We start from the raw sequence: 16,678 nt of genomic DNA, 5'->3' as shown, positions 1-16,678 counted from the left end.
ATTCGTTTCCAGCAAGTAGATATCCACACAAGTGGACCTTGTTGGAGCATACGTAATCCTAAAATGTAGCATCGTGCTACAGATGGCGTTTACTGCGCCATTTGTATTATTTTCTAAAACGCACTGTTAAGACAGCAGGTAAAAGTCGGTCTGTGTTCTGTTGGAGTTGCCTACGACGCGCTGATGAGATCCACAAAGATCGAGATCGCGATACGCGTCTGGCAGTTTCGACATTTTATAAATTTATTATTAATGCTATGACTAAATTATTATTGTTTAATTAATATGCAGAAACAAAATTAATCCTGATTCTTTGGCCGGATCGGGTATGGATCCTTGAAACGGATCCGGCATGGATCTTTGGAAAGGATCATGTACTATACCAGGCTTGATTGACGTTTTTTTTTTATACTAAGTCAAATATTGATTAGGAATTATACTTGTATCAAATGTAAGCGCCGCACAGCATTATGATTATCGTAATTTATCTATCGGTTGTCACAATTAGATACTTATCTTGGAAGTGTTATCTTAGAATATAAAAGAATAATGAAATTGCTATAAATTGGTTGCGTCCCCGAGAATCGTCTTGTGCTTGTGCGTGATTCGATCACAGTCAGGTTTTATTATATTAATTCATATAAGTATAAAAATTCGTATCTTTTCTCATTAATTCAGTTCCCATAAATCATGGCAATAGCCACCAAAAATGAACCTGTTAACGAAAATGGGATTAATCAAGAAACCTGTACGAGTAAGTCATTTAATTCTTTTTTTGTTTTTACTTTTGAAATATTTACAAACACAGCTACTAGTGGAATCGTCAATAAAAAAACATTGTAAATGAAAATAATATTTTTAAGACGCGATTAAAATAAGCAGTTAACATAGGAACTACTTTAGAGTTCAATTCTACAGCACGCTTTTAGAATTTTATATTATACAAAAGGATAAATAAGTAACATTACCTAGAAATATCGATCATTTAAATTTTTCTGTTACAATTTAATTTAAAATATAAAATTAATAATCAGTAAATTTTAATTCCAGATACTGTATTGTTATTTTGCATTAAATTTTTATATGGTATAGTCAATTTTTTCATACTAATTTTTCAGACTTCAGTCGTCAACATTTCGTCAATTTTATAGTTCAATTTAGTTCTCATATTGCTATATGTAGATGCTATATGCTATATGTAGATAAGGGCAGATATTTCTTACATAATCGTGAAACAAAGAAAAAAAATAGTGTAGAAACAAAACTGGTAATACAAACATAACAATCATGCAATTCTCAGTTATTTACGTAAGTCGAGGTAGCGTAATCCGAGTTAGTATTGTTTATCAAAACCCAAAGATTAAATACCGTTTTCTTTTCCTTTTTTCAGGTAGATGTTTTGGTTGGGTCGGAGCACGGCACTTCACAGTTTTTATGTTATTTTTGGGAATGGCAAATGCTTACATTATGAGAACAAATATGTCGGTAGCAATTGTTGCTATGGTCAACACGTCATCATCGTCTACCGAATATTCAAACGAATGCCCTTCTCTGGCAAACAGTACAGATGAGGTTCTAATTTTTTTATTTTAAATTATACATAAATATTATATTTTATTCCAAGCGCCCTTAGTACCCTTGTCGAAATTTTCCAAGAAAGGTGTACAGGAAATCATTTACGATTAGATAAATATACTTGTAGTACATAAGCACTACATAAGTACTTGCATAGGCAATTTGCGCCGCCATTTTCTCTTAATATCCGACTTTCTGGAAAAAAAAAAGAAAAACTTGGATGTTTCATTCCCACCAGCCAGTAATGCTGGTGGGCGGGCAGTCCCTCCGGACTATGCCGGAAGGTAGGGCGGAAGGCCCTCTTCAGCCTGCTTTCAGGAATCGTGGGAATGGGTGGGTGGTGGTTCGGGTGAGAAAGATGAGACGGACGAAATGAAGACAGAAGAGAGTGAAAGATTATCTGTGGAATATTACTGCCTCAGCATTCGCCTAAGTAATCCAAGGAAACCACAGAAAAACTTGGACCAAGGCAGACGGACCCGGAATCGAACCGGCGTCCTCCCGAATGCTAAGCAATGGTCTAGACCTCTAGGCCATGCCGCTCGGTGACTTTCTGGAATTATCTGACTATTAAAACAGCTAATTAAGAGATGGAACTAACTCATGCGCCAACATTCGACATCCAGTAGGATATGTTGTGGAAATTTTTAATTTAATTAAATTTAAAAAACATGTTCTCCAATTCATTCAAACTGCAAATGTAAATTTGTACGCGCAATATTATTTTGTTAAAAGATTTACCACGTTATGTTCAGACCATAGATTTCTTACTAATTTTCCTGTAATCTATAAGTAAAGAACTATTTTCTGTATTTTTTTTCACAATTTTAGGTTCAGTTGTTTCGGAGATAAAGAGGGGGCAAGTGGTCAATTTTCATTTATTTTCTTAATATTAATTGTAAAACTGTTTATTTTAAAATTATAAAAAATATGCTTGAGAACCTTGCAAGAAGCCCTTTAATTTGATATGTTGCATGGTATTAGCCCCCCAAAATGGTCCCCATGTTCAGAATTAATTTATTTATTCATATGTACAGTAAATTTCAACTTGATCGGCCCAGTAGATTCGGAGCAAATTGACTGTGATAGACAGACAGACACACGAGTAATCCTATAAGGGTTCCATTTTTCATTCCGACGTACGGAAACTTAACCCAAGAACCAACATAACATTGTTTTGGAAAAAAAAAACATGATCTCCCATACATTCAAACTGCAAATGTAAATTTGTTCGCACAATATTGTTTTTTTGAAAGATTTACAACGATATGTTCAGACAATAGACTTCTTATTNCTCTGTATGAGAGACTCGAACGATAAAATTGTTAATTCAGAGATTCGAGTCTCTCACAGAGAGACTGAATGAATAAAACTGAAAAATTGAGAGACTCGAGTCTCTCGTAGAAAGACTGGGATCTCTGAAATATGTTGAACTTAAAAAATTTTAACCATGTCTATCGAAACACTACTTATTGAGAGATTTGAGTCTCTCGTTCAGAGATTCGAGTCTCTTGTTCAGAGACTGGATACGAAATGAGGATCTTTCTATGAGCGACTCGAGTCTCTCGTTCTAAGACGCTAAACAGTTTTTTTGACAGCGACACCTGAGAGACTCGATGAGAGACGGAAACTCGAGTCTCGCTTTTAGAGACTCTGAGAGACTGAACATTTTTATCTCGGGTAAGTTTAAAAAAATTTTTTTGACGTTTTAGCCATCCAGTTCGAGTACGGGTGAATACGAATGGGAAACGGACGTTCAGGGGTACATTTTAAGTTCATTTTTTTATGGATACGTCATCACACAAATTCCATTCGGAATATTGGGTCGCAAATATGGAAGCCTGTACTTCTTAGGATTTGGAATGTTAGTAAATTCAGTTTTCGCACTTTTCGTTCCGTTGGCAGCTAAGTCCGGGGCAGCGTGGCTAATGGCGGTGAGATTAATTCAAGGACTTGGAGAGGTAAGTTAAAATTAAGTTTATTTGTTGTTCATGCACGAATTTCAAAAAATCGCAGAGTAGAAAACAAAAAAACAAATACATTATCAACTCATCATCATTTCTAACTGTTTTTGAGATTCCCTTATTGAAAAAGTCATTCAAATACAGTAACATATGACAAAAAGTCGTTTAGAAATTGTTACCACCAGTTTATAGGGTTCTGTTCATTGAAACGCGGTTAAAAATATGAGATAGGCTAGATCCTCTTAGTCATTAAAGGTCGACTAGTTGAGTGCTAAATGTTTAAAATAATATCAAAGCAATAATACATTTGATTTAAAGGATTAAAGGAAAATATGTACTTTTCCCAATCGAATTTTATGTTAACGCATGATGGTTTTTATTTTTCATACGGGCCGATTTTACATAATTTTACATAAATTATTCGTGAGGTCCTTCTTTAATGCGGTAGATTACACTCTCTTTTGCACGAGTACGTCTAATCGAAGTGTTTAATCGTTTACGTCTAATCGCATACAGACGTAGAAGATAGTGGCATGATAATATTTTGCTATTGTTAATAATGCTTAAAAAGCGAAAAAGGGTTGATAACATGCTTATTCAGAGACGAAAGGAAGAGTGTTTCAGTATGCTGATAAAGAGTTATTAAACTGACTGACAAAACCTCACGTTTAAATTAGAGATTGAACGGATACTCGGCGTTAGGATCCGGTACCTAAAGAATTCGGCAATTTCTTGGCATTCTTAGTGCGAAAAAAAAACGAAAAATAGCAGTGATAATAAATAAAAAATAAATTAAATTAAGCTAGGAATGTCGAAGATCCGTTAATTTACTGTAATATGCACATTCTTTACATTAAAATTACAATACTATATTCCATTCAGTTGACGCAAACAAAAACTATTAGTGAACAACCAAACTAAGCCAGACAAACCAAAAAGAAGTGACGTCTGCCAATTTTAAGTGTGCGACATGCGATGCTATATACATTGGACAAAGTGGGCGTTCTTTCGCTATTCGTGTGAAAGAGCATGTCAACAACATTTTTAAAGAAACAGAAGGTTTCAATAAGATTAGCTAAATATGTGCTAAAATATAATATACATTTAGATAACGTTAAACTATAACATACTTTATCAAAAAAAAAAGAATTTACAGACTAAAAATGCTCTCCAAACAGGAAAATTCCCTGTTTATAATAATCAAACCTACAATACAAGTTTCCACGTTGTCATCCCTGTGTCCTTGTTGTAACCCCCACCCTGCTGGCGTAACTACCAAGTAATGAGTCAATTTTAGTCAGCATAGCATAGTTTTTAGACAAACAGGTGATTTTTTCTGGTACAGACATTCCAATAGTTTCAAATATTTCACATTAAAATTCAAATGGAAATGTTTCACATGATGCCGCTGACAGGGACCCGATTATCTGGAAAACCATTTTCTGGTTCATTTCTAGTTTAAACCCTTCAACTACTCCCGTAAAATAAACTGTAGGTACCTTGAAAACCGCTATCAATTTTAACGAATATTTGTAACAGATTTCGGCCAGCAAGTTTTTATTGGCGGCTTATAAATAAAAAGAAACCTTTGCATTAGATAACAAGTAATATTTAAAATTTTTTCAACACATTGCATAGGTACTTTTTCAATTTGATATCGATTAGCAATTGTTTGCAAAGAATTGATGAAGTACCCACTTCTCATATTATTTGTAGATATGAAAATAAACATAAAGTACTGTAGATTGTAATTTGCCACAATGATAAATAGATCTACGCATTTTCCTAATTTAATAAAGTTATTACATAGATCTTAAGTCAACCTCTGCCCCTTTTAATTCCTATTTCTGCTTCTAAAATGTTCTAATTCGGGTTAAGGAGGCACTTTGAGATAATGGACGAGAATTCTTTCAACATATCTTCACAATAATCCTTATTTATACATATATAGAATGGGTACTTTTTTGTATAACTACCTTAATAGTTGACTAGCCGGAAATAATAAAGTAATTAATAAAGGTGATTGGCGAAACGGAACGGGAACTGACGAAACGAAACTAAACCAGTACAGTGGATTTCGGATATAACGACGACGAAGGGACTGTAATTTCGTCGTTGTATCCGAAATACGGACACGTATGAATAATTTTCATCGGTTTTCAATTTTAAAACGATTTCCGCCTTTTTTTTAACAATAAATGTGCATGTAGCAGTTATATTATACTATTCAAAAGTTTACTAAACCCGGAAAATACCACAAATGGCGCGGTAAACGCCATCTGTAGTACGATGCTACATTTTAGGATTACGTATGCTCCAACAAGGTCCATTTAAATATATGGATATCTACTTGCTGAAACGAATCCCGGCGTAGCTAACCTCAACGTGACAGGCACGTTACCATAATCGAATAAAATAATTCGAAGTACTGTAGCATCGTACTACAGATGGCGTTTACCACGCCATTTGTGGTATTTTCTAAAACGCGTTGTTAAGACTGCAGGTAAAAGTTGGTCTGTGTGCTGTCGGAGCTGTCTGCGACGCGCTGATAAGATCCAAAAGGATCGAAATCGCGATCCGCGTCTGGCAGTTTCGACAAAATACAGACCACTTCGAATTATTTTATTTACTAAACCCAGTTACTATTCAGAATAACCCTTTGTAACTGAACCATTTTAACGTACACGCTTACCTGCCTGACTAATATCTATAAAAAAACGGTAAAGATTACCACTCAGTATGGATATATATAAAACATAAGAAAGCTCTTTGTGTCTTTGGTGGCCGAATCCGGTCGCTGTATCTGCATGGGATCTCTAGAGGTTTTGCTACAAATGATTTATTAAAAACAGTCGCTACACCCGAACTCGGCGTTATTCCCGAAGTCGCCATAGCCACATGAACTTTCTATTAAAGTATGCCTTAAATTCAAGGGACTTAGATTTAATGTCGCTGTAGCAAAATGATCGCTATAACCAAGGTCGTAATAAATGAAATTCACTGTAGTTAGTTTCAGTTTAGGACAAATTTTCTTAAACTTCGGCGAGTATTTTTCAAAAAATGATTCAGCTCTTGGATGATGGACGATCATATGCAACAGAATATGTATAATTCGAATAATTACTTCATAATTTTCAAGTGTACGTACACCTTTTCAATTATACATAAATAACACTTTAAAAATCTGAATGATACTAGAAAAACAATTAATAATTAATTTATTTATTAGCAATGTATTAACGGCTTAATGAAAGGTTCAACGAAGAATTACAAAAATGAGCGTCAATGGGTACCCATAAGTAAGTCACCTTGTAGCAATTAAGGATTATAGAATTTCAATGATAAGAATTCCTTTATATCATAAACCGTTTAAAATTCAAGTACCTAATCATAAATATTAAGCCCCACCATACAATATTCATTATGATTAATGGGTATATTGCTTGCGTGGAGCAATATTGTCAATTGATAATAGTTACCTTTTCTAAATGACTGATCACTGCGGATTTGAGTTATCAACCTTCAAGAGATATAATTTTTTTTTAATTTTAAAGATTGACATCTCAAGAACAAGAGACACGGTGCTAGACCCTATGTTAAGTACTGAGTACTATTCAACAAACTATTACCATATTGTATGAAGTCAATTTATTGATTAAGAATTGTAGTGCATATGCTTTGATTTTTTCATTGATTCTTTCATGGTCCTAGATCCGGAGCCGCCAGACATTACTTATTTTCTGAGTAACAAAATGGGTGGCAAAGGGTAGTGCTAGTATGCACTTTGAACCTATACATACGCGCTAACTTGAACCAACGGTCAATTTTGCACTTACCGGTATTCTTAAAATCTGAGTGCTGCTTTTTACATAATGTTTCACAGAATATATCAATTCATCTAATTGTCGCGCTTCCGCTTCCAGTCACAGTGACATTTTAATTGTCTGGAGGATGTTTGGTCACTACAATTGGTATAGCTGCTTAGAAAAAATATTGAGATAATTCCATAAGTATCATACTTAAAAATGAATGCTCAGACTATAAGTAAAGTTACCTTAATTTTTTCTTTTGCGAACTTTGAAGCATCTGGCAGAGATTACCGTCGATAGGAAATGTCTGGCACTGTTGATTATTAATTTTTAACAATATTCTGTGAAATATTATTTAAAAATCAACGCTCAGACTATAACAAAAGTGAGTAATGTCGGCCCAAGTTAGCAGTTTGTTACTCAGAAATTAAGTAATCTCTGATGACTCTGGGATCTCACTCTATAGTATTTTTCAACATTTTTTTGTTAAATATTTTCGTAAACTAATAACAATATTTCAAATACCTAATACATGATAACAACTATCAGAAAAATAATTTATGGTAAGCAATAGCAGTAAATCATTTTTTTTTAGGGACCAATTGTACCATGCACGCACGCCCTTTTAGCTAAATGGGTACCACCAAACGAAAGAAGTCGGTTTGGATCATTCGTTTATGCAGGTAGGTGCATCACATATTTTTATTATAAATAGCAGAAGTTTATTTCGGTACTTTTAAATAAATATAATCAATTACATATCTTGATCCCTTAATCCCATGTCTGGATATCAAAAGTGTTGGCATATTCGCATAATGAGATGATAAAAACTTTTACTGATAAAAATATTGCCTTAATTCAAGAAATGCAAGTGTTTAAGTAATTTTCTAATTTAAGAATACCGACAAACTGGAAAATCTTGAGTCAAATAATCTGTATTTCTTCCTTCAACCTTCGACTTTCATATTTATATCAAAATATTACATTTCCGAAATAAGATACTTTGCATTATTTTATTACAAAAGTTCTTGGTCAGAGATTTGCCATTTCGTCGGACGTGAATCGCGATTTCGATTACTTTCGGTCTCAGCAGCACGCCAGAACACAGACCAAATTACTTGCTTGTTTGACGCGATTCTTTTACAATTAAGAATATCAACTTGTTTTGTTATTTAACATTGTTTACTTAACATTAAATATGTTTTAATTAAAGATACCTCGATATTCATTAATACACAATTCAAAACTATTAGTTCTTTAATAACGAAGAAAATAAATTGGTTGAAGGAAGAATATAAATACCATCAACGTGGTATTTGTTTCTATTTTTAGTATCTAATGCGATGTATTTATTCATGACAATAAAGTAAAATCACAGCACCCATAACAATTCTGTTTTCGTTATTAGTCAAAACAGTGGGTATAGTCTGTTGTTTTATTTAAGAAAATATTTCTCAAGTCAAGAATTTTCTTATCATCGTTTAAAAAGCAAACACTGGATTATCTTTGTTATTTTTATGGGATTTTCCTTTAAATATCCTTGCCCTATTAACACAAATACCGAAAGACTTACTAATAATGTTCACAGGAGCCCAATTTGGTACCGTAATATCTATGCCCATAAGTGGTTGGCTAGCGGCGTCTAGTTGGAAATGGCAATCAATTTTCTATGTTTTCGGAATTATTGGTACTGCATGGGCGATCGCATTCATAATATTCTGCTACGAAGATCCAGAAAAACATCCGAAAATAAAAGAAAAAGAAAAACATCTGATTCTCGAATCTATTTGGGGAAACGAAACTAAAGAAGTGAGTAAATATTTTCTTTAATGCCCCTATCTCTACACGTATGTAGAGAAAGGAGATAGTCCTTAGTGACAGCTCAAACGAAAAGCAGAAATTATCGGATTGAATTGAATAAAATTTTGATAGGTGCACACTAGGGTGCTCTAAACAAAATTTCTATTTTTTTTCTAACTCTTACCCCCTGTTTCTATTTGTTGTAAAAAAACATGAGCCCTGTAGCCCAAATCTAAGGGGTCGCTATTTTTATTTTAGTTTCCAATTTAATTAACATGGGAAAAATTCTTTTTTGTTTTAAATTGAATTTACACATAATTTACGCAATTTTTTCCAAAAAACCGTTTCATATTCTCAAAGTTGAGTCTTTGAGCTTTACAAAACTCTAAGACAAAGTATGATTATCTTTACAAAAAGACTAGTTACAGCCATTTAAAAATTACTAAATTTTGAAATTTGAAAAAATAGCTTGCAATTATTTTTTTTTGCATAATCCTCAAAATTTTTACTCAAACTATTAGTAAGTATTGTATTTTTATGTATTACAAATTTCAAAAATGGATAATTAATATAAACTAATATGGAACAAAATTATAATCCATGATTACTTGTAATCATACGATTAATTCATTTATCTTATTATTATCATGTGTGCTGCCACCTACACTACGTACTGAGAACCATTTTTGAAATTTGTAATATATAAAAATACAATACTGACTAATAGTTTGATTAAAAATTTTGAGGATTATGCAAAAAAAAATAATTGCAAGCTATTTTTTCAAATTTCAAAATTTAGTAATTTTTAAATGGCTGTAACTAGTCTTTTTGTAAAGATAATCATACTTTGTCTTAGAGTTTTGTAAAGCTCAAAGACTCAACTTTGAGAATATGAAACGGTTTTTTGGAAAAAATTGCGTAAATTATGTGTAAATTCAATTTAAAACAAAAAAGAATTTTTCGTATGTTAATTAAATGGGAAACTAAAATAAAAATAGCGACCCCTTAGATTTGAGCTATAGGGCTCATGTTTAGCGAAGATTTTTTTTACAACAAATAGAAACATTTCAGGGGTTAGAAAAAAAAATAAAAATTTTGTCCACCCTAGTCCACACTAAGAACAGATTTTCAATGTCACAATAAATTTAAAATAGTTTTGTTCCTAATGGGTTCGAATTAGAATTTTTAATATTATTTTAGCCTGCCTCTACACCATGGCTATCGATTTTAACGTCTTTACCCTTCTGGGCGATTATGGCTACACATATGGCTCAAAATTACGGATACGAAACACTGATGACGGAACTACCAACATATATGAACCAAATCTTAAGGTTCGACATTGATCAGGTGAGTCTCTATTAGAATATTGAAACGTTTATGTATTTACAAGAGCATTCTCAACAAGATTACTCACAAAGCGCCTTCTCTAAGTTCTTCATTTTCTAATACTTCTTAATTTGTCACAACGAAGGCAAATCTTACTATTATTTATCAAAAGTGCTACCATATATGTATCTTCATATCCTAAAATTATTTTCGATTAAACAGAGTGTCCTATTTTTCCTGGAGGCTACCTATCTATCTAAAATTTAGTTTTCTCAAAAAGTATTAGTCGTAGATAGTAACATCCTTATATTGGATGAAAGGAAATAAAATTCTGTACGTGATGAGCTTTCGATTTAAAAAATATAGTTATGCCAGCTCGAAACAATTTATTTTGGAAGTAGTAGATTTCAATCAATTTGAAAGGAATATGTTTGCGTTAATAGTGGAATTGTAGACTATTTCTTCCACAAGTTATGTGTGAAAATAGCACACCTCTGTGTGCTTTCGTTTCGGAAATATTCAAAAATCATTGATTTAGTGCGAATTTTGGTATTTAAATAGCAAAAGGAATTCATAAATGCAATAAAAAATGGGGCATTCCAGTTGAAAAAATGAAGTAAGGTAGCCTCCAGGAAAAATGGGACACTCTGTATAATGAAAAATAAATTTACGATATGAAGATACTTACATGGTAGCACTTTTGTACGAATTTTGTTTCGATATCTTCAATTATAAAGCAGTTACTGAAGAAACCCGCTTGCTTGGGACACCCTGTATGTAAACATAAAGTTAGGATATCAGTAAATACAGACTTAAAATTTATTTAATGCGGTACCTAAATCGAAAATTACGATATGTTTGAACAACAAAATTAAAAACCGTTCACGTTTTAAACTGTGGTAGCGTGACGTTATAAAATTGATAATATCCTGTTGTTGTCCATAAAAATATTATTGCCTACAATTTACAATGCCATATAATGATTGTAATATGAGATATGAATTAATAACTATTAGCACAGGTTTATGTTATCACAATTCCTGCAAAGCTTGACAAACTATTTTTTAGCAATTCATTTTAGAAAGTAAGAGAAAAACAAATTTGTAAGGCGGTAGATTTCTAAGCGCACGTACGCAAAAAAACTTTTGATAAACAAAGTAATTTATAAGATTAGTATGCTTAGATTTGCAGATGATATAGCAGAATTTACCATCTAACAAGGAGTTAGAGATGGCTTTCAATAAAATGGAAACGGTATTGACAAAACAGTATTGTATGAAAATAAACACAAGTAAAACGAAAATACTGGTATGCAAGGGAAGAAAAAGTAGGGAAAGAGCGAATATAAAGATAGGAGATTATAAACTAGAAGAAGTGGTTGATTTTAGGTATCTAGGAAGTCAGATAAGTCAAGACGGAAGGAGTAGTAGAGATATAAAGCAGGGGATAGCGCAGGGTCGAGTCGCCTTCAATAAAAAGAACTCATTTCTATGCTCGCGAACGGTTAATTTAGAAATTAAAGGTGTATGTTTAGATCGCGGCGCTGTACGGGTGCGAAACATAGACAATGGGCGGGGTAGAAAAAAAAGGTGGAAATGTGGCAGTTGTTACAGACAAATGATGAGGATACGGTGGATAGAGAAGGTTAGAAATGAAGAATATGAGAATAAAGGACTCTATGGAAATCAATAGGAAATAGGCGAGATAGGTTAGTAGGACAGCTTCTCAGACATGAAAGTCTAGTCAGAGACATATTAGAGGCAGAAACGGGAGTTAGAAGGGGTAGAGGTAGACCTAGATTAGATTACTGTTCACAAGTTAAAGATGTGGGTTGTTCTAGTTTTAGGGAAATGCGAAGATTAGCTCAGGATAGGAAAGTGTGGAGGTGCTTGCCCAACCAGTCTCAGGACTGACGACTTTATGATGATGACCCGAGGTGCATGAATTTTGAATTGAGCATAGTTCGGACAAAAATTTACCGCAACCCTTTTTGAGTCTATTAAAAAAACGGAGTTGTAAAGGTTATGATACCAAAACCTTTTGTTTTCGTGTCACAACGACTTATAACAAAAAGCTCATTATAAGACAATTAATTATAAGCTACCATAGGTACCAACAAAACACTCGACAAAAAGAAAACAATCAAGTCAAAAGTTCACTAATAAGTTAGGCTTTGGACATTGAAATCACCTATTTATTCCGTTTATCGATCACTGTAGAATTACTACAAACAGTGTAGTGAACGCCATCTCTATAATATTGCTACATTTTGTACGATTCAAAAATGTTCGATAAGGTCCTTGTCGAGTTGAAACCAAGCGGCATGGCCTAGAGGTCTAGACCATTGCTTAGCATTCGGGAGGACGCCGGTTCGATTCCGGGTCCGTCTGCCTTGGTCCAAGTTTTTCTGTGGTTTCCTTGGATCACTTAGGCAAATGCTGAGGCAGTAATATTCCACAGATAATCTTTCATTCTCTTCTGTCTTCATTTCGTCGGTCTCAACTTTCTCACCTGAACCACCACCCATTCCCACGATTCCTGAAAGCAGGCTGAAGAGGGCCTTCCGCCCTACCTTCCGGCATAGTCCGGAGGGACTGCCCGCCCACCAGCATTACTGGCTGGTGGGAATGAAACAGCCAAAAGTTTTTTTTTTTTTTTCGAGTTGAATCACACAAGATGTAGCAACATTCTACAGGTGGCCTTCACTATGCGGTTCGAGTAATTCATCGAAAGCTAGTTGAATGTATCAAGGGAGTAGAACAACTTTCCTTCAGTCTATTATTTTATTGTGGTCTTCTCCCCAGACATATTTCATGAAAAAACAACTTTTCATTCATTCCAGAATGGAGTTCTGTCGGCTTTGCCTTATCTTGCTATGTGGCTGTTTTCAATGCTAGCTGGCCAAATTGCAGACTATTTAGTCACAAGGAAACAATTTAGAATTGTTATTGTCCGAAAAATAATGAACGGAATTGGTAATGTATTCAATACTTTTCTTGTATAAACATAAATATTGAATCTAAAGCAACGTTTCGTCTCCCTTAATGGGATTTTTTCAAACACTAATGCAATAATATAATATTTCAAAACTTCTGCTGTCCTAACCTACAATAGTGTTTTACTGTTGCATACACTTATTTAAACGAAGAATGTATAGTGTTCTTATCTTTATCAATTTTGTTTGTAGGACAATATTCCCCAGCAATTTGTTTGGTGGCTGCCTCATACACTGGGTGCAACCGGGCTCTTACGGTTGCACTTTTGACAATTGGCGTAGGCTTTAACGGCGGAATATATTCAGGTTTCAAAGTCAATCATTTGGACATTTCGCCTCGCTTTGCTGGAATTCTAATGTCATTCACGAATTGCGCTGCAAACCTGGTTGGACTTCTAGCGCCCATTTACGCAGGAATTATAGTTAAAGGAGAGGTATGTTATTTTTGTAATACATCTATTACTAACTTTTCAAAATTAAATTATCACAACTGTGCTATGGAGAAATAAAAGGTAATGGAAGGTATCATGTAAGCATGTAGGAAGAAACGAGGAAGAGGCTGGATGATCAAATATCAAATATTGAAAACACTGGCACGCAAGGCAAAGAGACGAAAAATTAGAAGAAGTGACTGATTTTCGGTATCTAGAAAGTCAAATGGAAGGATCATAAAACAGAGGATAGTCGCCTTCAACAAAAAGAAGTCACTTGTGTTCTAGCAAAACGGTTAACTTAGAAATTCGCAAAAGATTGTTACAAATGTTTATCTGGAGTGCGGCGTTGTACGGGTGCAAAGCATAGACGATGGGCGCGGTTAGAAAAGGTTGGAAGCGATCGAAATGTGGTGATACAGACGATTAGCTCACGATAGGATAAAGTGGAGATGTGAGTCCAATCAGTTTTAGGACTGACGATCTTATGATGATGTCATAAAATTGCCAAAGTGAATAATTATAAAACTGATTTATGTAAAATATACTCTCAAGACAAAAACGAGAAAATATGGAATTAACAAAGTTTTAAAAATAAGCAGACGATAAGTACATGTTGGTAACGAATCATTTTTTTAACACAATTTTAAATTGTGGACCAGCTAAAAAAGATCGCATTCGTAATTGTTACTGAGAAAGCTGGAAGTTGCTTTAATCACTTCATGACTCTACGTGTATGAAATAATAACTTGGCATAAATAGGAATATTGGAGATAGAGCCCATGAGTCTCTGGAATAAGACTAAAAAATGTAATCCAAATCTGCAATATTTGCGTGATGCGCACACATCAGTGGACCTAGCACTCAATTTATTTATTATAAAACATATGTACAACTCATTTCAAACGATTAGAGTTTTGGCCTTGTGGAATGCTGCGCGAATAGAAAGAATAGACCCAAGCGTGAGCAAGACAGAAATAGATAAGGGAAGGGGCATATCTCTAACTGTTTGAAATGAGTTGTGCTCTATTTTCGTTATTTCTACTTTAATAACTTCGAGGGCTAATCCCTCTGGATCCCATCTTAGATGGTGGACCAGAGAATGCATTTTTTGTTATGATTGTCACTTGTAGCCATGTTATATTTCAAGGGCAAAAGTTCTTATTTGAGTCAATTTAGGAAGGTGAGGTCTACAACAAATCATAGGACTAAAAATGGGTTGCGTTACCCTATTATTTAACACATTATGCAATACATAGAGTTCTTATGAATTAAAATCATAGAATATGTTCGAGTGGTAAGTATTTGTGATATCCTTATTGGTAATGGATATTCTATATGGGGCAAACAGGCAAATCATATACAATAATATATTAGTAACTTCGCCTTCCTAAATTGACTCAATTAATGCTACAATAAATTTCAATGGTGTAAATGCTGTGGCTGAGGGTGAACCGCCCATATTAAAACACACTATTTAATTGCAGATTACTCACGCTAAATGGAGAACAGTTTTTGTAACTGCTGCAATCGTTTATGTGGTTTGCAACACATTCTACCTCATTTTCGGTGCGGGGACGCGGCAGAAATGGGACGCGATAGTTGAACGAGACGATTTGGACACAGTCGAGAGTAAAGTGGAAAAAGAGGAAAAAAATAAACAACATGGCTGAACTCTATCAATGCCGACCAATTAATTTATACGTTATGTGAATATTAATATTTATTAATTGTTGCTAAAACACGAAATGAAACAAAAAAAAAGCAAAAGATGTGGAAAACTGTAGTAGTAATCGAATCTTGACGTTGTTTCCGTACTTCGTTACTACGGTTGACCAAAACTTTATTTAAAAAGGGTGCCACTGCTACTGATACTGACATGAGTAAAGATATATCGAATAGTTTATTGTTTATTTTATAATCTGTTAAAATTTTTGGTCCACTAAATAATAAAATCATGAAAAAACAATAGAACTTTGAATACCCGTTTTCAAATCATCAATATTCCTTCGTATAATTACAAAAAAAAATATCTTAATAGGTCTCCATATTTTCGAAAAAAATATATATTATACATAAAAAAAGTATATATGTATATCAATATAAAGGTTTCAGATTTTCGTTATATAAAAAAAGTGCGGTACGATAAGTCATACGGTTCACGCGTGCATGACTAAAGTGATTCATTAGTGAGCATCAAGAACCTCCGGTCGGTTATTAACTATCATTACTGAACACTATACAAATCATCGTTTTTACGTGTATATTTTTTTTTTCATATCGGAAATCAGATGGATATAACTTACATGCACATATTATTAAAAAATATTAATTTTGAAAAGTTATCAAACAAAATATTCTCAGATTGGCTGACAATGTTTATTAAAAAGATAGATGCTGTCATTTAATCGGAACTTTAAGTTAAAATTGCCAATTTTAACATGTGTGACGTGTTTGAATGTCAACGTTCGGCCATCATAGGGTCATTGATAAGATATGGTAGCGGTTCAATTAAGTTATACTTTTACGATTAAGCCTGATTCACATGTGTGAAATGCTAGCACAAATGGCTTATGTTAGGTTATGGAAATAAAAATATAAGTAATAAACGCCAGAATTTGGACGGATTCAACTAGTACTGTAATTATGTGATACTTTAGTTATTGTCTGATGGTATCACATGTTTAATTCATGTACTAAAAAGCCAAAATTTGTTCTACCTGCGCAGTAATGTTATCTTTCAACCATTTAATAAATCCGTCTAATACAACTTAC

At 33.7% G+C, this 16,678-nt stretch overlaps 2 protein-coding genes across 2 annotated transcripts in view; both read left to right on the top strand.

Moving 5' to 3' along the window:
• The window catches only part of LOC108734063 (protein halfway), an 18,711-nt gene extending 18,237 nt beyond the window's left edge, over positions 1-474 (top strand). The window contains exon 8 of the mRNA XM_025981018.1: positions 467-474. Coding sequence (XP_025836803.1) covers positions 467-474 — 8 coding nt within the window. The remainder of the gene's footprint in view (positions 1-466) is intronic.
• An 81-nt stretch (positions 475-555) lies between these two features.
• LOC108734086 (putative inorganic phosphate cotransporter) lies at positions 556-15,872 on the top strand. The gene is made up of 9 exons (XM_025981067.1): positions 556-754; positions 1,391-1,572; positions 3,288-3,536; positions 7,944-8,031; positions 8,937-9,157; positions 10,349-10,498; positions 13,320-13,452; positions 13,665-13,906; positions 15,391-15,872. Exons 1-9 carry the CDS (start codon positions 691-693, stop codon positions 15,574-15,576), a joined length of 1,515 nt encoding a protein of 504 aa, XP_025836852.1. The 5' UTR covers positions 556-690; the 3' UTR covers positions 15,577-15,872.
• Positions 15,873-16,678: the final 806 nt, after the last annotated feature.

The sequence above is a fragment of the Agrilus planipennis genome, unplaced genomic scaffold, assembly GCF_000699045.2.
Source record: "Agrilus planipennis isolate EAB-ADULT unplaced genomic scaffold, Apla_2.0 scaffold10, whole genome shotgun sequence".
NCBI classification, from domain to species: Eukaryota; Metazoa; Arthropoda; class Insecta; order Coleoptera; family Buprestidae; genus Agrilus; species Agrilus planipennis.
This window is presented reverse-complemented; position numbering and strand designations above follow the sequence as displayed.